The following is a 19,127-nucleotide window of genomic DNA, read 5'->3' as shown; positions in this document are numbered from 1 at the left end:
GGCCTTACCCCAGTGCGAGCCCCCCCCCCCAGGCAGGGGGAGGGCCCAGCAGCTCTGGCCCCAGGCTCCCCGCTGACCCCCAGAGGGGGCAGGAGTAGCTGTGTCGCCCCCGGCACACCCCAGGCTCAGCCTGTCCCTTCCCCTGCCCATGGGGCCAGGGCGGGGCACAGGCCAGACACGTGCCGGGGCAGGACGCAGGCTGGTGCCCTGCAGCTCGCCCCCGCGAAGGCCCCACCCCCTACAGCTGCTGGCCCCTAAGCCAACGGGCACTGCGACCCCACTGTAGGCTGCCCTGTGCCCACTAGGGGCCCGGCCCCCTCCCCCGGGGCAGCGCTCAGCCCAGGCGTGGGGCTAGGGGCCCGGCCCCCCCTCCCCCGGGGCAGCGCTCAGCCCAGGCGTGGGGCTAGGGGCCCGGCCCCCCCCCCCGGGGCAGCGCTCAGCCCAGGCGTGGGGCTAGGGGCCCGGCCCCCTCCCCCGGGGCAGCGCTCAGCCCAGGCGTGGGGCCCGGCCCCCCCTCCCCCGGGGCAGCGCTCAGCCCAGGCGTGGGGCTAAGGGCCCGGCCCCCCCTGCCCCGGGGCAGCGCTCAGCCCAGGCGTGGGGCTAGGGGCCCGGCCCCCCCTCCCCCGGGGCAGCGCTCAGCCCAGGCGTGGGGCTAGGGGCCTGGCCCCCTCCCCCGGGGCAGCGCTCAGCCCAGGCGTGGGGCTAGGGGCCTGGCCCCCTCCCCCGGGGCAGCGCTCAGCCCAGGCGTGGGGCTAGGGGCCCGGCCCCCCCTCCCCCGGGGCAGCGCTCAGCCCAGGCGTGGGGCTAGGGGCCTGGCCCCCCCTCCCCCGGGGCAGCGCTCAGCCCAGGCGTGGGGCTAGGGGCCCGGCCCCCCTCCCCCGGGGCAGCGCTCAGCCCAGGCGTGGGGCTAGGGGCCCGGCCCCCTCCCCCGGGGCAGCGCTCAGCCCAGGCGTGGGGCTAGGGGCCTGGCCCCCCCTCCCCCGGGGCAGCGCTCAGCCCAGGCGTGGGGCTAGGGGCCCGGCCCCCCTCCCCCGGGGCAGCGCTCGGCCCAGGCGTGGGGCTAGGGGCCCGGCCCCCCCTCCCCCGGGGCAGCGCTCAGCCCAGGCGTGGGGCTAGGGGCCCGGCCCCCCCTCCCCCGGGGCAGCGCTCGGCCCAGGCGTGGGGCTAGGGGCCCGGCCCCCTCCCCCGGGGCAGCGCTCAGCCCAGGCGTGGGGCTAGGGGCCTGGCCCCCTCCCCCGGGGCAGCGCTCAGCCCAGGCGTGGGGCTAGGGGCCCGGCCCCCTCCCCCGGGGCAGCGCTCAGCCCAGGCGTGGGGCTAGGGGCCCGGCCCCCCCTCCCCCGGGGCAGCGCTCAGCCCAGGCGTGGGGCTAGGGGCCCGGCCCCCCCTCCCCCGGGGCAGCGCTCAGCCCAGGCGTGGGGCTAGGGGCCTGGCCCCCCCTCCCCCGGGGCAGCGCTCAGCCCAGGCGTGGGGCTAGGGGCCTGGCCCCCCCTCCCCCGGGGCAGCGCTCAGCCCAGGCGTGGGGCTAGGGGCCTGGCCCCCCCTCCCCCGGGGCAGCGCTCAGCCCAGGCGTGGGGCTAGGGGCCCGGCCCCCCTCCCCCGGGGCAGCGCTCGGCCCAGGCGTGGGGCTAGGGGCCCGGCCCCCCCTCCCCCGGGGCAGCGCTCAGCCCAGGCGTGGGGCTAGGGGCCCGGCCCCCCCTCCCCCGGGGCAGCGCTCGGCCCAGGCGTGGGGCTAGGGGCCCGGCCCCCTCCCCCGGGGCAGCGCTCAGCCCAGGCGTGGGGCTAGGGGCCTGGCCCCCTCCCCCGGGGCAGCGCTCAGCCCAGGCGTGGGGCTAGGGGCCCGGCCCCCTCCCCCGGGGCAGCGCTCAGCCCAGGCGTGGGGCTAGGGGCCCGGCCCCCCCTCCCCCGGGGCAGCGCTCAGCCCAGGCGTGGGGCTAGGGGCCCGGCCCCCCCTCCCCCGGGGCAGCGCTCAGCCCAGGCGTGGGGCTAGGGGCCTGGCCCCCCCTCCCCCGGGGCAGCGCTCAGCCCAGGCGTGGGGCTAGGGGCCTGGCCCCCCCTCCCCCGGGGCAGCGCTCAGCCCAGGCGTGGGGCTAGGGGCCTGGCCCCCCCTCCCCCGGGGCAGCGCTCAGCCCAGGCGTGGGGCTAGGGGCCTGGCCCCCCTCCCCCGGGGCAGCGCTCAGCCCAGGCGTGGGGCTAGGGGCCTGGCCCCCCTCCCCCGGGGCAGCGCTCAGCCCAGGCGTGGGGCTAGGGGCCCGGCCCCCTCCCCCGGGGCAGCGCTCAGCCCAGGCGTGGGGCTAGGGGCCCGGCCCCCCCCCCGGGGCAGCGCTCAGCCCAGGCGTGGGGCTAGGGGCCCGGCCCCCCTCCCCCGGGGCAGCGCTCAGCCCAGGCGTGGGGCTAGGGGTCCGGCCCCCCCTCCCCCGGGGCAGGGCTCAGCCCAGGCGTGGGGCTAGGGGCCCGGCCCCCCCTCCCCCGGGGCAGCGCTCAGCCCAGGCGTGGGGCTAGGGGCCCGGCCCCCCCTCCCCCGGGGCAGCGCTCAGCCCAGGCGTGGGGCTAGGGGCCCGGCCCCCCCTCCCCCGGGGCAGCGCTCAGCCCAGGCGTGGGGCTAAGGGCCTGGCCCCCCCTCCCCCGGGGCAGCGCTCAGCCCAGGCGTGGGGCTAGGGGCCCGGCCCCCTCCCCCCGGGGCAGCGCTCAGCCCAGGCGTGGGGCTAGGGGCCCGGCCCCCCCTCCCCCGGGGCAGCGCTCAGCCCAGGCGTGGGGCTAGGGGCCCGGCCCCCTCCCCCGGGGCAGCGCTCAGCCCAGGCGTGGGGCTAGGGGCCCGGCCCCCCCTCCCCCGGGGCAGCGCTCAGCCCAGACGTGGGGCTAGGGGCCTGGCCCCCCTCCCCCGGGGCAGCGCTCAGCCCAGGCGTGGGGCTAGGGGCCTGGCCCCCTCCCCCGGGGCAGCGCTCAGCCCAGGCGTGGGGCTAGGGGTCCGGCCCCCTCCCCCGGGGCAGCGCTCAGCCCAGGCGTGGGGCTAGGGGTCCGGCCCCCCCTCCCCCGGGGCAGCGCTCGGCCCAGGCGTGGGGCTAGGGGCCCGGCCCCCCCTCCCCCGGGGCAGCGCTCGGCCCAGGCGTGGGGCTAGGGGCCCGGCCCCCCCTCCCCCGGGGCAGCGCTCGGCCCAGGCGTGGGGCTAGGGGCCCGGCCCCCCCTCCCCCGGGGCAGCGCTCAGCCCAGGCGTGGGGCTAGGGGCCCGGCCCCCCCTCCCCCGGGGCAGCGCTCGGCCCAGGCGTGGGGCTAGGGGCCCGGCCCCCCTCCCCCGGGGCAGCGCTCAGCCCAGGCGTGGGGCTAGGGGTCCGGCCCCCTCCCCCGGGGCAGCGCTCGGCCCAGGCGTGGGGCTAGGGGCCCGGCCCCCCCTCCCCCGGGGCAGCGCTCAGCCCAGGCGTGGGGCTAGGGGCCCGGCCCCCCCTCCCCCGGGGCAGCGCTCGGCCCAGGCGTGGGGCTAGGGGCCCGGCCCCCCCTCCCCCGGGGCAGCGCTCAGCCCAGGCGTGGGGCTAGGGGCCCGGCCCCCCCTCCCCCGGGGCAGCGCTCAGCCCAGGCGTGGGGCTAGGGGCCTGGCCCCCTCCCCCGGGGCAGCGCTCAGCCCAGGCATGGGGCTAGGGGCCCGGCCCCCCCTCCCCCGGGGCAGCGCTCAGCCCAGGCGTGGGGCTAGGGGCCCGGCCCCCCCTCCCCCGGGGCAGCGCTCGGCCCAGGCGTGGGGCTAGGGGCCCGGCCCCCCCTCCCCCGGGGCAGCGCTCAGCCCAGGCGTGGGGCTAGGGGCCCGGCCCCCCCTCCCCCGGGGCAGCGCTCAGCCCAGGCGTGGGGCTAGGGGCCTGGCCCCCTCCCCCGGGGCAGCGCTCAGCCCAGGCATGGGGCTAGGGGCCCGGCCCCCCCTCCCCCGGGGCAGCGCTCAGCCCAGGCGTGGGGCTAGGGGCCCGGCCCCCCCTCCCCCGGGGCAGCGCTCAGCCCAGGCGTGGGGCTAGGGGCCTGGCCCCCCTCCCCCGGGGCAGCGCTCAGCCCAGGCGTGGGGCTAGGGGTCCGGCCCCCCCTCCCCCGGGGCAGCGCTCGGCCCAGGCGTGGGGCTAGGGGCCTGGCCCCCCCTCCCCCGGGGCAGCGCTCAGCCCAGGCGTGGGGCTAGGGGCCCGGCCCCCCCTCCCCCGGGGCAGCGCTCGGCCCAGGCGTGGGGCTAGGGGCCTGGCCCCCCCTCCCCCGGGGCAGCGCTCAGCCCAGGCGTGGGGCTAGGGGCCCGGCCCCCTCCCCCCGGGGCAGCGCTCAGCCCAGGCGTGGGGCTAGGGGCCTGGCCCCCCCTCCCCCGGGGCAGCGCTCAGCCCAGACGTGGGGCTAGGGGCCCGGCCCCCTCCCCCGGGGCAGCGCTCAGCCCAGGCGTGGGGCTAGGGGCCCGGCCCCCCCTCCCCCGGGGCAGGGCTCAGCCCAGGCGTGGGGCTAGGGGTCCGGCCCCCCCTCCCCCGGGGCAGGGCTCAGCCCAGGCGTGGGGCTAGGGGCCTGGCCCCCCCTCCCCCGGGGCAGCGCTCGGCCCAGGCGTGGGGCTAGGGGCCCGGCCCCCCTCCCCCGGGGCAGCGCTCAGCCCAGGCGTGGGGCTAGGGGTCCGGCCCCCTCCCCCGGGGCAGCGCTCGGCCCAGGCGTGGGGCTAGGGGCCCGGCCCCCCTCCCCCGGGGCAGCGCTCAGCCCAGGCGTGGGGCTAGGGGTCCGGCCCCCTCCCCCGGGGCAGCGCTCGGCCCAGGCGTGGGGCTAGGGGCCCGGCCCCCCCTCCCCCGGGGCAGCGCTCAGCCCAGGCGTGGGGCTAGGGGCCTGGCCCCCTCCCCCGGGGCAGCGCTCGGCCCAGGCGTGGGGCTAGGGGCCCGGCCCCCCCTCCCCCGGGGCAGCGCTCAGCCCAGGCGTGGGGCTAGGGGCCTGGCCCCCCCTCCCCCGGGGCAGCGCTCAGCCCAGGCGTGGGGCTAGGGGCCCGGCCCCCCCTCCCCCGGGGCAGCGCTCAGCCCAGGCGTGGGGCTAGGGGCCCGTCCCCCCTCCCCCGGGGCAGCGCTCAGCCCAGGCGTGGGGCTAGGGGCCCGGCCCCCCCTCCCCCGGGGCAGCGCTCGGCCCAGGCGTGGGGCTAGGGGCCTGGCCCCCCCTCCCCCGGGGCAGCGCTCAGCCCAGGCGTGGGGCTAGGGGCCCGGCCCCCCCTCCCCCGGGGCAGCGCTCGGCCCAGGCGTGGGGCTAGGGGCCTGGCCCCCCCTCCCCCGGGGCAGCGCTCGGCCCAGGCGTGGGGCTAGGGGCCCGGCCCCCCCTCCCCCGGGGCAGCGCTCGGCCCAGGCGTGGGGCTAGGGGCCTGGCCCCCCCTCCCCCGGGGCAGCGCTCAGCCCAGGCGTGGGGCTAGGGGCCCGGCCCCCCCTCCCCCGGGGCAGCGCTCGGCCCAGGCGTGGGGCTAGGGGCCTGGCCCCCCCTCCCCCGGGGCAGCGCTCGGCCCAGGCGTGGGGCTAGGGGCCTGGCCCCCTCCCCCGGGGCAGCGCTCGGCCCAGGCGTGGGGCTAGGGGCCCGGCCCCCCCTCCCCCGGGGCAGCGCTCGGCCCAGGCGTGGGGCTAGGGGCCCGGCCCCCTCCCCCGGGGCAGCGCTCAGCCCAGGCGTGGGGCTAGGGGCCCGGCCCCCTCCCCCGGGGCAGCGCTCAGCCCAGGCGTGGGGCTAGGGGCCCGGCCCCCTCCCCCGGGGCAGCGCTCAGCCCAGGCGTGGGGCTAGGGGCCTGGCCCCCCCTCCCCCGGGGCAGCGCTCGGCCCAGGCGTGGGGCTAGGGGCCCGGCCCCCTCCCCCCGGGGCAGCGCTCGGCCCAGGCGTGGGGCTAGGGGCCCGGCCCCCCCTCCCCCGGGGCAGCGCTCGGCCCAGGCGTGGGGCTAGGGGCCCGGCCCCCTCCCCCGGGGCAGCGCTCGGCCCAGGCGTGGGGCTAGGGGCCCGGCCCCCTCCCCCGGGGCAGCGCTCAGCCCAGGCGTGGGGCTAGGGGCCCGCCCCCTCCCCCGGGGCAGCGCTCAGCCCAGGCGTGGGGCTAGGGGCCCGGCCCCCTCCCCCGGGGCAGCGCTCAGCCCAGGCGTGGGGCTAGGGGCCTGGCCCCCCCTCCCCCGGGGCAGCGCTCAGCCCAGGCGTGGGGCTAGGGGCCCGGCCCCCCCTCCCCCGGGGCAGCGCTCAGCCCAGGCGTGGGGCTAGGGGCCCGGCCCCCCCTCCCCCGGGGCAGCGCTCAGCCCAGGCGTGGGGCTAGGGGCCCGGCCCCCCTCCCCCCGGGGCAGCGCTCGGCCCAGGCGTGGGGCTAGGGGCCCGGCCCCCCTCCCCCCGGGGCAGCGCTCAGCCCAGGCGTGGGGCTAGGGGCCTGGCCCCCCTCCCCCGGGGCAGCGCTCAGCCCAGGCGTGGGGCTAGGGGCCTGGCCCCCTCCCCCGGGGCAGCGCTCAGCCCAGGCGTGGGGCTAGGGGCCCGGCCCCCTCCCCCGGGGCAGCGCTCAGCCCAGGCGTGGGGCTAGGGGCCCGGCCCCCCTCCCCCCGGGGCAGCGCTCGGCCCAGGCGTGGGGCTAGGGGCCCGGCCCCCCTCCCCCCGGGGCAGCGCTCAGCCCAGGCGTGGGGCTAGGGGCCTGGCCCCCTCCCCCGGGGCAGCGCTCAGCCCAGGCGTGGGGCTAGGGGCCCGGCCCCCTCCCCCGGGGCAGCGCTCAGCCCAGGCGTGGGGCTAGGGGCCTGGCCCCCTCCCCCGGGGCAGCGCTCAGCCCAGGCGTGGGGCTAGGGGCCCGGCCCCCCCTCCCCCGGGGCAGCGCTCAGCCCAGGCGTGGGGCTAGGGGCCCGGCCCCCCCTCCCCCGGGGCAGCGCTCAGCCCAGGCGTGGGGCTAGGGGCCCGGCCCCCCCTCCCCCGGGGCAGCGCTCAGCCCAGGCGTGGGGCTAGGGGCCCGGCCCCCCCTCCCCCGGGGCAGCGCTCAGCCCAGGCGTGGGGCTAGGGGCCCGGCCCCCCCTCCCCCGGGACAGCGCTCAGCCCAGGTGTGGGGCTAGGGGCCCGGCCCCCCCTCCCCCGGGGCAGCGCTCAGCCCAGGCGTGGGGCTAGGGGCCTGGCCCCCTCCCCCGGGGCAGCGCTCAGCCCAGGCGTGGGGCTAGGGGCCCGGCCCCTCCCCCGGGGCAGCGCTCAGCCCAGGCGTGGGGCTAGGGGCCCGGCCCCCCCTCCCCCGGGGCAGCGCTCAGCCCAGGCGTGGGGCTAAGGGCCTGGCCCCCCCTCCCCCGGGGCAGCGCTCAGCCCAGGTGTGGGGCTAAGGGCCCGGCCCCCCCTCCCCCGGGGCAGCGCTCAGCCCAGGCGTGGGGCTAGGGGCCCGGCCCCTCCCCCGGGGCAGCGCTCAGCCCAGGCGTGGGGCTAGGGGCCCGGCCCCCCTCCCCCGGGGCAGCGCTCAGCCCAGGCGTGGGGCTAGGGGCCCGGCCCCCTCCCCCGGGGCAGCGCTCAGCCCAGGCGTGGGGCTAGGGGCCCGGCCCCCCCTCCCCCGGGGCAGCGCTCAGCCCAGGCGTGGGGCTAGGGGCCGGCCCCCTCCCCCGGGGCAGCGCTCAGCCCAGGCGTGGGGCTAGGGGCCCGGCCCCCCTCCCCCGGGGCAGCGCTCAGCCCAGGCGTGGGGCTAGGGGCCCGGCCCCCCCCCCGGGGCAGCGCTCAGCCCAGGCGTGGGGCTAGGGGCCCGGCCCCCCTCCCCCGGGGCAGCGCTCAGCCCAGGCGTGGGGCTAGGGGCCCGGCCCCCCCTCCCCCGGGGCAGCGCTCAGCCCAGGCGTGGGGCTAGGGGCCCGGCCCCCCCTCCCCCGGGGCAGCGCTCGGCCCAGGCGTGGGGCTAGGGGCCCGGCCCCCCCTGCCCCGGGGCAGCGCTCAGCCCAGGCGTGGGGCTAGGGGCCCGGCCCCCCCTCCCCCGGGGCAGCGCTCAGCCCAGGCGTGGGGCTAAGGGCCCGGCCCCCCCTCCCCCGGGGCAGCGCTCAGCCCAGGCGTGGGGCTAAGGGCCCGGCCCCCCCTGCCCCGGGGCAGCGCTCAGCCCAGGCGTGGGGCTAAGGGCCTGGCCCCCCCTCCCCCGGGGCAGCGCTCAGCCCAGGTGTGGGGCTAAGGGCCCGGCCCCCCCTCCCCCGGGGCAGCGCTCAGCCCAGGCGTGGGGCTAGGGGCCCGGCCCCCTCCCCCGGGGCAGCGCTCAGCCCAGGCGTGGGGCTAGGGGCCCGGCCCCCTCCCCCGGGGCAGCGCTCAGCCCAGGCGTGGGGCTAGGGGCCCGGCCCCCTCCCCCGGGGCAGCGCTCAGCCCAGGCGTGGGGCTAGGGGCCCGGCCCCCCTCCCCCGGGGCAGCGCTCAGCCCAGGCGTGGGGCTAGGGGCCCGGCCCCCCCCCCCGGGGCAGCGCTCAGCCCAGGCGTGGGGCTAGGGGCCCGGCCCCCCCTCCCCCGGGGCAGCGCTCGGCCCAGGCGTGGGGCTAGGGGCCCGGCCCCCTCCCCCGGGGCAGCGCTCAGCCCAGGCGTGGGGCTAGGGGCCCGGCCCCCCCTCCCCCGGGGCAGCGCTCGGCCCAGGCGTGGGGCTAGGGGCCCGGCCCCCCCTCCCCCGGGGCAGCGCTCGGCCCAGGCGTGGGGCTAGGGGCCCGGCCCCCCCTCCCCCGGGGCAGCGCTCGGCCCAGGCGTGGGGCTAGGGGCCCGGCCCCCCCCCCCCGGGGCAGCGCTCGGCCCAGGCGTGGGGCTAGGGGCCCGGCCCCCCCCCCGGGGCAGCGCTCAGCCCAGGCGTGGGGCTAGGGGCCCGGCCCCCCTCCCCCGGGGCAGCGCTCAGCCCAGGCATGGGGCTAGGGGCCTGGCCCCCCCTCCCCCGGGGCAGCGCTCGGCCCAGGCGTGGGGCTAGGGGCCCGGCCCCCCCTCCCCCGGGGCAGCGCTCAGCCCAGGCGTGGGGCTAGGGGCCCGGCCCCCCTCCCCCCGGGGCAGCGCTCGGCCCAGGCGTGGGGCTAGGGGCCCGGCCCCCCCTCCCCCGGGGCAGCGCTCGGCCCAGGCGTGGGGCTAGGGGCCCGGCCCCCCCTCCCCCGGGGCAGCGCTCGGCCCAGGCGTGGGGCTAGGGGCCCGGCCCCCCCTCCCCCGGGGCAGCGCTCAGCCCAGGCGTGGGGCTAGGGGCCTGGCCCCCCCTCCCCCGGGGCAGCGCTCAGCCCAGGCGTGGGGCTAGGGGCCCGGCCCCCTCCCCCGGGGCAGCGCTCAGCCCAGGCGTGGGGCTAGGGGCCTGGCCCCCCCTCCCCCGGGGCAGCGCTCAGCCCAGGCGTGGGGCTAGGGGCCTGGCCCCCTCCCCCGGGGCAGCGCTCAGCCCAGGCGTGGGGCTAGGGGCGGGCAGCCTGGCACCGTACACTTGAGCCCGGCTTGGCTCCCTTTGCCCCACGCGCCGCAGCACACGCAGCTGTGCCCTGCTGGGAGCCCCTGGCCCGGCCCTCCAGGCCAGTCTGGCTGCACGACCCACGCCTGGGGCAGACCCGTCTGGGGCCCAGCCTGCAGGGCCCGGTGCGCGCGTCTCCCTCTCCCCCCCGCCCGGCTTGCCAAAGGCCCCAGCTGGCTGCCTTCTCCGCCCCCGGGGGAGCTGTGCAGGGCCTGGGCCCTGCCACCGTGCTCAGCGCGCCCCGGGCCTGCCAGAGCGCGCTCCCTGCCTGGCGCCCCGGGGAGCGGAGCCGCCTGTGCCCAAACCCAGCCGGGTGCCAGGCTGCCCGGGCCACCCAGCCCCGGGGGGAGCAGCCCTGCCCTTGCGGCAGAGGCGGAAGCGGTGCGGGTGCCCCCAGGGGGAGGGGGGGGGCTGCTATTTCCAGGCCTGGCAGCCACAAGGCCCAGCTGTTGCCGGCCGCAACCGCGGCGCCGCTCTCCAGGCCCCGGAGCAGCGCAGCTCGGCCTGGCCAGGGCCCGCCCCAGGCAGGTGCAGGGCAGCTCAAGCAGGCTGGGAAACGTGGGGACCCTGCCTGAGAGCCCCTGGACACGGTCCTGCTTGCCAGGGCCCGGGGGAGGCACCGAGCCAGCAGCCCGCACCAGGCCCGGGGGAGGCGCTGAGCCAGCAGCCCGCACCAGGCCAGGGGGAGGCGCCGAGCCAGCAGCCCGCACCGGGCCAGGGGGAGGCGCCGAGCCAGCAGCCCGCACCGGGCCAGGGGGAGGCGCCGAGCCAGCAGCCCGCACCGGGCCAGGGGGAGGCGCCGAGCCAGCAGCCCGCACCGGGCCAGGGGGAGGCGCCGAGCCAGCAGCCCGCACCGGGCCCGGGGGAGGCACTGAGCCAGCAGCCCGCACCGGGCCAGGGGGAGGCGCTGAGCCAGCAGCCCGCACCGGGCCAGGGGGAGGCGCTGAGCCAGCAGCCCGCACCAGGCCCGGGGGAGGCGCTGAGCCAGCAGCCCGCACCGGGCCAGGGGGAGGCGCTGAGCCAGCAGCCCGCACCGGGCCAGGGGGAGGCGCTGAGCCAGCAGCCCGCACCAGGCCCGGGGGAGGCACTGAGCCAGCAGCCCGCACCAGGCCCGGGGGAGGCACTGAGCCAGCAGCCCGCACCGGGCCCGGGGGAGGCACTGAGCCAGCAGCCCGCACCGGGCCCGGGGGAGGCGCTGAGCCAGCAGCCCGCACCGGGCCCGGGGGAGGCGCTGAGCCAGCAGCCCGCACCGGGCCCGGGGGAGGCGCTGAGCCAGCAGCCCCCACCGGGCCCGGGGGAGGCGCTGAGCCAGCAGCCCGCACCAGGCCCGGGGGAGGCGCTGAGCCAGCAGCCCGCACCAGGCCCGGGGGAGGCGCTGAGCCAGCAGCCCGCACCAGGCCCGGGGGAGGCGCTGAGCCAGCAGCCCGCACCAGGCCCGGGGGAGGCGCTGAGCCAGCAGCCCGCACCAGGCCCGGGGGAGGCGCTGAGCCAGCAGCCCGCACCAGGCCCGGGGGAGGCGCTGAGCCAGCAGCCCGCACCAGGCCCGGGGGAGGCACTGAGCCAGCAGCCCGCACCAGGCCTGGGGGAGGCACTGAGCCAGCAGCCCGCACCAGGCCTGGGAGAGGCACTGAGCCAGCAGCCCGCACCAGGCCTGGGAGAGGCACTGAGCCAGCAGCCCGCACCAGGCCCGGGGGAGGCACTGAGCCAGCAGCCCGCACCAGGCCCGGGGGAGGCGCTGAGCCAGCAGCCCGCACCAGGCCCGGGGGAGGCACTGAGCCAGCAGCCCGCACCAGGCCTGGGAGAGGCACTGAGCCAGCAGCCCACACCAGGCCAGGGGCCCCTGCTCACAGGCTGGGTTTCTATGAAACCACGGGGGGGAGGGGCCTGTGGGCTCGGGCCCAGGGCCAGCATGGCATGGTGCGACGTGGGGGGTACCTCAGTCCCCCGGCCCTGCAGCGCTCTCTGCACGAGGGGGAGGCCAGGCAGGACTCGGGGGGGGGGAGTGGCAGTCCCACCTCTGGGGACCAGGTGACAAGAGCCAGGGGGGCGGGGAGCAGGACCGTGCAGGAGGCGGGGCTGCCTGGGGGCGGAGGGTTGCAGGCTCTGGGGAGGGGGTTAGATGTTTTACACCAAGGAAGGGGGGTGTCAGGGCCAGTGAGCCCTTCCCCCAAGAGGAATTTAAACTAGGTTTGTCGGGGGCAGGTGAGCAAAGCCCACAGGTAAGTGCTGCATGTGCGGGACTGGGAGATGGGTTGGAAATGGGGGACTACGGCCTATAATGGGAAGGAGAAAGGAGGGTCAGGGCACAACAGGGAGGCAAGATCAAATCAGTATCTTAGATGCCTATATACAAATGCGAGAAGTATGGGTAATAAGCAGGAAGAACTGGAATTGCTAACCAATAAATACAACTATGATATCATTGGTATTACAGAAACCTGGTGGGATGGGACGCATGATTGGAATGTTGGTATGGAAGGGTACGGCTTGCTCAGGAAGGACAGACAGGGAAAAAAGGGAGGAGGGGTTGCCTTGTATATTAAAAATGTACACACTTGGACTGAAGTGGAGATGAACGTAGGAGATTGTCTACACAGCTGTCTCTGGGTTAAGCTAAAAGGGGTAAAAAACGAGGGTGATATCATGCTAGGAGTCTACTACAGGCCACCTAGCCAGGTGGAAGAGGTGGATGAGGCCTTTTTTAAACAATTAACAAAACTATCCAAAGCCCAAGATTTGGTGGTGATGGGGGACTTCAACTATCCAGACATATGTTGGGAAACTAACACAGCGAGGCACAGGCTATCCAATAAGTTTCTGGACTGCATTGGAGACAACTTTCTGTTTCAGAAGGTTGAAAAAGCTACCAGAGGAGAAGCTGTTCTGGATTTGGTTTTAACAAATAGGGAGGAACTAGTTGAGAACTTGAAAGTGGAAGACAGTATAGGGGACAGTGATCACGAAATAATAGAGTTCATGATCTTAAGGAAAGGTAGAAGGGAGACCAGCACAATTGAGGTAATGGATTTCAGGAAGGCAGATTTTGATAAGCTCAGAGAACTTGTAGGTAAGGTCCCATGGGAAGCAAGACTGAAGGGAAAAACAACTGAGGAGAGTTGGAAGTATTTCAAAGGGACGTTGTTAAGGGCCCAAAAGCAAACAATTCCGCTGTGTAGGAAAGATAGAAAATATGGCAAAAGACCAGCTTGGCTTAACAAGGAGATCTTGCACAATCTCAAAATAAAAAAGGAGTCTCATAAAAAATGGAAACTAGGACAACTAACAAAGGATGAATATAGGCAAGCAACACGGGAATGCAGGGGCAAGATTAGAAAGGCAAAGGCACAAAATGAGATCAAACTAGCTACAGGCATAAAGGGAAACAAGAAGACCTTTTATAAATACATTAAAAGCAAGAGGAAGACCAAGGACAGGGTAGGCCCACTGCTTAGTGAGGAGGGAGAAGCAGTAACAGGGAACTTGGAAATGGTGGAGATGCTCAATGACTTCTTTGTTTCGGTCTTCACCGAGAAGTCTGGAGGTGTGCCTAACGTAGTGAATACAAGCAGAGAGAGGGTAAGTTTAGAAGATAGGATACACAACGAACAAGTTAAAAATCACTTAGGAAAGTTAGATGTCAGCAAGTCACCAGTGTTACCCACCACCTCTGTGATTCTTGGGGAACCAGAACATGGTCGCCTGTCAGCCTTGTGCTCTTGGGGAGTCAGGGAGTGACATTCATGGAAAACCATCCCCCTCCCTCAGGCCTCTGCTAGAATCAAAGACAAAGCAAAGAAAAGGCCGGGGAAGACACACCTAAACTGCTTCAGACAAGGGTGATACAATTAAGGAAACACCCCAGCCTCATTTGCATTAAAGATGGAACAGAGGGACATCTCATTAGCATACAGAATGGAGAGCAGCTCTTCCAAGGCAGGAACCGCACTGAACTATGGGACACCAAAAGCAGAGAAGCACTGCCTGATGGGAAATCCCTGCTCCAGATGCTAATGAACCTAGGCCTGCTCACACCCAAATTAGTCATTATCAGACCAATTCTAGTAACGATCCTATTGACATCTAAAATACTGAAACTGCCTAGTTGCATTGTGAGCTCGTTCAAGGAACATCACCCATAACCAGGGGTGATCAGTCTCTATTGTCTCTCCTCTTTCTCTTTGAACTATCCCTATAAAAACTCCTGTCCTTGTCCCAAGAAAACTGTTCTGATACCTGGACTTAAACTGCATCAGTTCCATTGAGACTTCTTCATCTCCTGTCTGATCTTGCTGGGGGCTCTGTCCTGCTTTTCTCCTGCCCTCTGGACCCCCGGCTACCATCATCATCTGGGAACCCCGATCAGTGCAAGCTCCGTGGAGTGGTGAGGTCTCTCTCTCTCTCTCTCTCTCTCAACTATCTCTCTAAGCATGGCCTCCTGACCCTGCCCTGTATAAACTGTTATATGGTTACCTAACATGTGTAATCAGCTTCAATTGTTAGATTTAATATTGTAATTGTTAGATTAACTGTTTGATATCTATTCACTACTCAGAAATAAATCACTTTCATTGTTAAACTGGTTGCTTCTCTCTCTTTCTTTCTCTTTTGCTCACTCTTCCTTAAGGGGTGTTGTTTTGGCTTCCCCATTCGCTCTGCAACAACGCTTCTTGTACCCAAGCAAAAGATCCCTGTAGTGCCCAAAATCCTGTGGGGTTTGCTCATCATGTGGTTTACCTGTGAATGACTGTGGTGTGAAAGTGGGGATAAGGGGTGCTGAACCTGGGGGCTTATGAGGATGGCAGCTTAAAGTGCTGTTTAATCCAGCTCACAGAGTCCAAAGGCACATGAGGGTGCAGTGTGGCATTGCTGTGAAACCCAGCCAGCTGAGTCCAGGGACATATGAGGGGGTCAGCTTGTGAGTGCTGAGTACCCAGTCCTCTCAGACGTGCTCTGTTAGTGGGTGTGAGTGTCTGTGTGTGTTGCTAAGGTAGGAAGAACCCCATCCTGAGGAACCTAGTTCCTGCAGGAGAGCTCCAGTGGGAGGGGGAATTGGCAGCAGGGAGAATTCAGCTCCATATGAGAGCCCAAGTAAGCACCAACAGCACACTGATAGAACTGTTAACCTTCCCCCAGTCCCATAAGGGTAACCCTGATAAATGAGCATACCCCAGAGTTTTGGGCAAATCTGGTAACACCAGGTCCTGATGAAATGCATCCCAGGATACTCAAGGAGCTGATAGAGGAGGTATCTGAGCCTTTAGCTATGATCTTTGAAAAATCATGGCAGGCAGGGGAGATTCCAGAAGACTGGAAAAGGGCAAATATTGTGCCCATCTATAAAAAGGGGAATAAGAACAACCCAGGAAACTACAGACCGGTCAGTTTAACGTCTGTCCCAGGGAAGATAATGGAGCAGGTAATTAAGGAAATCATATGCAAACAATTGGAAGGTAATAAAGTGATAGGGAATAGCCAGCATGGGTTTGTGAAGAACAAGTCATGCCAAACTAATCTGATAGCTTTCTTTGATAAGATAACGAGCCTTGTGGATAAGGGAGAAGCGGTGGATGTCATATACCTAGACTTTAGTAAGGCATTTGATACGGTCTCGCATGATATTCTTACTGATAAACTAGGCAAATATAACTTAGGGCCACGATAAGGTGGGTGCATAATTGGCTGGATAACCGTAGTCAGAGAGTTGTTGTTAACGGTGCTAAATCCTGCTGGAAAGGGATAACAAGTGTAGTTCCGCAAGGGTCTGTTTTGGGACCCGTACTGTTCAATATCTTCATCAATGATGTAGATATTGGGATAGAGAGTACGCTTATTAAGTTTGCAGATGATACCAAACTGGGTGGGGTTGCGACTTCTTTGGAGGATAGGGACATAATTCAAAATGACCTTAGCAAGTTAGAGAAATGGTCAGAGGTAAACAGGATGAGGTTTAATAAAGAGAAATGCAAAGTGCTCCACTTAGGAAGGAACAATCAGTTCCATACATACAAGATGGGAAGCGACTGTCTAGGAAGGAGCATGGCGGAAAGGGATCTAGGGGTCATAGTGGACCACAAGTTGAATATGAGTCAACAGTGTGATGCTGTTGCAAAAAAAGCAAATATGATTCTAGGTTGTATCAACAGGTGTGTTGTAAGCAAAACTCGTGAAGTCATTCTGCCGCTCTACTCTGCACTAGTTAGGCCTCAGCTGGAGTACTGTGTCCAGTTCTGGGCGCCACATTTCAAGAAAGATGTGGAGAAATTGGAAAGGGTACAGAGAAGAGTGACAAGAATGATTAAAGGTCTAGAGAACATGACCTATGAAGCCAGGCTTCATGAACTGGGCTTGTTTAGTTTGGAAAAAAGAAGATTAAGGGGGGGACATGATAGCGGTTTTCAAATATCTAAAAGGGTGTCACAAGGAGGAAGGAAAAAATTTGTTCCTCTTGGTTTCTGAGGACAGGACAAGGAGTAATGGGCTTAAAGTGCAGCAGGGGAGGTTTAGATTGGACATTAGGAAAAAATTCCTAACTGTCAGGGTGGTCAAATATTGGAATAAATTGCCAAGGGAGGTGGTGGAATCTCCCTCTCTGGAGATATTTAAGAACAGGTTAGATAGACATCTGTCAGGGATGGTGTAGACGGAGCTTGGTCCTGCCTTGAGGGCGGGGGGCTGGACTCGATGACCTCTCGAGGTCCCTTCCAGTCCTATTATTATTCTATGAATACGGCTGCCGGCCCTGGCTCCGCTGTTAACACAGGTCTCTGGGAACCAAGAGCCCTTCCACTCCCTGGGCTGGCTGAGAGTCCCGGCTGGCTGGGGGTGGGAGCTCTCCGCCACGCCGTCACACACGGCCTGGGCACAGGCTGCCAGGGCAGGGAGGGTGCCCCACGTCCTGCCTCTCACACCCCTTGCTCTGGGCAGCAGTTAACCCTGCGTGGCCCAGGCCCCTGGAGAACCAGATTGAGGGAGCAGGGGGCTGCCCGGGTGCAGGGCCTTGGGTGTTCACTCTGAAACCTAATGACAACACATTGACATACCTCCACCATTGTACCAGGCAAACCCAACTCCTGCCACTGCCCTGCCAGCCGCCCGGCGCTGAGACCCAGCTCCAAGGGCCTGTGGCCGACTCTGCGGCGCTGCTAGGGACACAGAGCCACAGCCGGCACCTGGGTGCAGAGCTTTTAATACAAACGAGAGGGCAGGGAAGGTCCAGCTCGGATGGAGCCTCGCTCGCTCCTGCTTGGCTGCCCCGGCTCCTGAATCACCCCTGCTGCCAGGGCCAGGGCTGCCCAGGTTAGCGTCCCGAGAGAAGGCAGGCGTCCGGAGGCACGCACCCAGCAGCGTGTACCCAGCTCGGCACAGCCTGGGCACGGCCCGGCATTGGGCGCCATCCGCAGACTCGCTGCCGCCGCCTCCGCCCAGCATTCAAACCCTCCCTGCATCAGCACACCTGCTGCCAGCGTCACAAAGGCAAAAGGCAGGCCACAGGAGGCGATGCTCCCTTCTGGGCGCGCACAGCCGAGGGCAGGGTCTGCCCAGACCCCTCCGGATAGGGGGGCACAGCCGAGGGCAGGGTCTGCCCGGACCCCTCCGGATAGGGGCGCACAGCCGAGGGCAGGGTCTGCCCGGACCCCCAGGGGGGCACACAGCCGAGGGCAGGGTCTGCCCGGACCCCTCCGGATAGGGGGGCACAGCCGAGGGCAGTGCCTGCCCGGATCCCTCCAGATAGGGGGGCGCACAGCCGAGGGCAGGGTCTGCCCAGACCCCTCCGGATAGGGGCACACAGCCGAGGGCAGGGCCTGCCCGGATCCCTCCGGATAGGGGCGCACAGCCGAGGGCAGGGTCTGCCCGGACCCCTCCGGATAGGGGGGCGCACAGCCGAGGGCAGGGTCTGCCCGGACCCCTCCGGATAGGGGCGCACAGCCGAGGGCAGGGTCTGCCCGGACCCCTCCGGATAGGGGGGCACACAGCCGGCGGCAGGGTCTGCCCGGACCCCTCCGGATAGGGGGGCGCACAGCCGAGGGCAGGGCCTGCCCGGACCCCTCCGGATAGGGGGGCGCACAGCCGAGGCCAGGGTCTGCCCGGACCCCTCCGGATAGGGGGGCGCACAGCCGAGGGCAGGGTCTGCCCGGACCCCTCCGGATAGGGGGGCGCACAGCCGAGGGCAGGGTCTGCCCGGACCCCTCCGGATAGGGGCGCACAGCCGAGGGCAGGGTCTGCCCGGACCCCTCCGGATAGGGGGGCACACAGCCGGCGGCAGGGTCTGCGCGGACCCCCAGGGGGGCACACATGCAAAGTCGGCCCCACAGAGTCCCTATACAAAGAGCAGCTATGTCTGTCAGCCACTCCCCGTTCCTCACTCCCCCCCTCTGCGCAGGCCTGTTCCTGCCTCGCTGACGGGTGCAGCTGGCGCTGGGCTGGCGCCCGAAGCCCGTGGACCGCAGGGCCGCCCCTCGCCAAGCGCCTGCCAGCAGCCGGGACTCCGGTCTCCGCAGCAGCAGCCCCGCTCAGTCCCGGCCTTCCCAGACGTCCTCCCGCTGCTTGCTCTCCAGGCGCTTCCGCTCTGCAGGGACAAGGGAGGGGCGGTGAGGTGGGGCTCCCGCCGCCTCCCCCGACCCCCAGGCCGTACCCAGGCTGCCTGCTGGACAGACGGACACCCGCCATCTAGTGCACCAGCTGATCCCTGCAGGCCAGGGGAAAGGCACCGTCTGCCAAGGATGCCGGCGGTGCCCAGGCACTGAGCCGGGGCCGCTAGGCTGAGTGGCCCGTTGCTCAGCTCTCCAGCCGGCACTGACACCGCCCCGAACCGGGCCTGCCCCCCCCCCACCGGGCGCTGACACCGCCCCGAACCGGGCCTGCCCCCCCCACCGGGCGCTGACACCGCCCCGAACCGGGCCTGCCCCCCCCACCGGGCGCTGACACCGCCCCCGAACCGGGCCTGCCCCCCCCACCGGGCGCTGACACCGCCCCGAACCGGGCCTGCCCCCCCCACCGGGCGCTGACACCGCCCCGAACCGGGCCTGCCCCCCCCCACCGGGCGCTGACACCGCCCCCGAACCGGGCCTGCCCCCCCCCACCGGGCGCTGACACCGCCCCGAACCGGGCCTGCCCCCCCCACCGGGCGCTGACACCGCCCCCGAACCGGGCCTGCCCCCCCCCACCGGGCGCTGACACCGCCCCCGAACCGGGCCTGCCCCCCCCCCCACCGAGCACTGACACCGCCCCGAACCGGGCCTGCCCCCACCCCCACCGAGCACTGACACCGCCCCGAACCGGGCCTGCCCCCACCCCCACCGAGCACTGACACCGCCCCGAACCAGGCCTGCCCCCCCCTCCGGGCGCTAACACCGCCCCGAACCGGGCCTGCCCCCACCCCCACCGAGCACTGACACCGCCCCGAACCGGGCCTGCCCCCACCCCCACCGAGCACTGACACCGCCCCCGAACCGGGCCTGCCCCCCCCCCCCACCGGGCGCTGACACCGCCCCCGAACCGGGCCTGCCCCTCCCCCACCGGGCGCTGACACCGCCCCCGAACCGGGCCTGCCCCCCCCCCCCACCAAGCGCTGACACTGCCCCCGAACCGGGCCTGCCCCTCCCCCACCGGGCGCTGACACCGCCCCCGAACTGGGCCTGCCCCCATTGGATTGTGAGAGGAGCAGCCGGGTCACTGCTGTGCCCATGGGGGGGTGTTCGCCCCAAAAGTGGTAGAAAGGGGGTCGTGTGAGGGGTCAAACAAAAGCTACTTTCTTCTGGT

General features: G+C 72.1%; 2 protein-coding genes across 3 annotated transcripts in view; one reads left to right on the top strand and one right to left on the bottom strand.

Moving 5' to 3' along the window:
- Positions 1–148: 148 nt before the first annotated feature.
- Positions 149–17,768, top strand: LOC142824422 (uncharacterized). The gene is made up of 3 exons (XM_075916365.1): positions 149–170; positions 9,850–10,992; positions 17,749–17,768. Exons 1-3 carry the CDS (start codon positions 149–151, stop codon positions 17,766–17,768), a joined length of 1,185 nt encoding a protein of 394 aa, XP_075772480.1.
- R3HCC1L (R3H domain and coiled-coil containing 1 like) overlaps positions 16,538–19,127 on the bottom strand; it is a 47,728-nt gene continuing 45,138 nt past the window's right edge. Inside the window, exons 7-8 of one of the 2 annotated variants that reach the window (XR_012899301.1) lie at positions 17,661–17,934; positions 16,538–17,401 (exon numbers count right to left, since the gene is read on the bottom strand). Coding sequence is in view for 1 of the 2 variants with exons in the window: in XM_075916367.1 (XP_075772482.1) it covers positions 17,879–17,934 (56 nt within the window). In the remaining variant the exon portion in view is untranslated. The other variant, XM_075916367.1, reaches the window with a different exon arrangement.

The sequence above is a fragment of the Pelodiscus sinensis genome, unplaced genomic scaffold, assembly GCF_049634645.1.
Source record: "Pelodiscus sinensis isolate JC-2024 unplaced genomic scaffold, ASM4963464v1 ctg141, whole genome shotgun sequence".
NCBI classification, from domain to species: Eukaryota; Metazoa; Chordata; order Testudines; family Trionychidae; genus Pelodiscus; species Pelodiscus sinensis.
Note: the sequence above shows the minus strand (reverse complement) of the source record. Positions and strands in the feature narration are given on the sequence as shown.

What these genes read in the sequence shown, in the direction of transcription:
- LOC142824422 (XM_075916365.1), top strand. Translation starts at nt 149, where the DNA reads ATGGGGCCAGGGCGGGGCACAG. An exon ending in GGGGCCAGGGCGGGGCACAG is followed by an intron (nt 171 to 9,849) that starts GCCAGACACGTG and finishes GCCGCTCTCCAG; the next exon opens with GCCCCGGAGCAGCGCAGCTC. An exon ending in CCGCACCAGGCCTGGGAGAG is followed by an intron (nt 10,993 to 17,748) that starts GCACTGAGCCAG and finishes CCCTCTGCGCAG; the next exon opens with GCCTGTTCCTGCCTCGCTGA.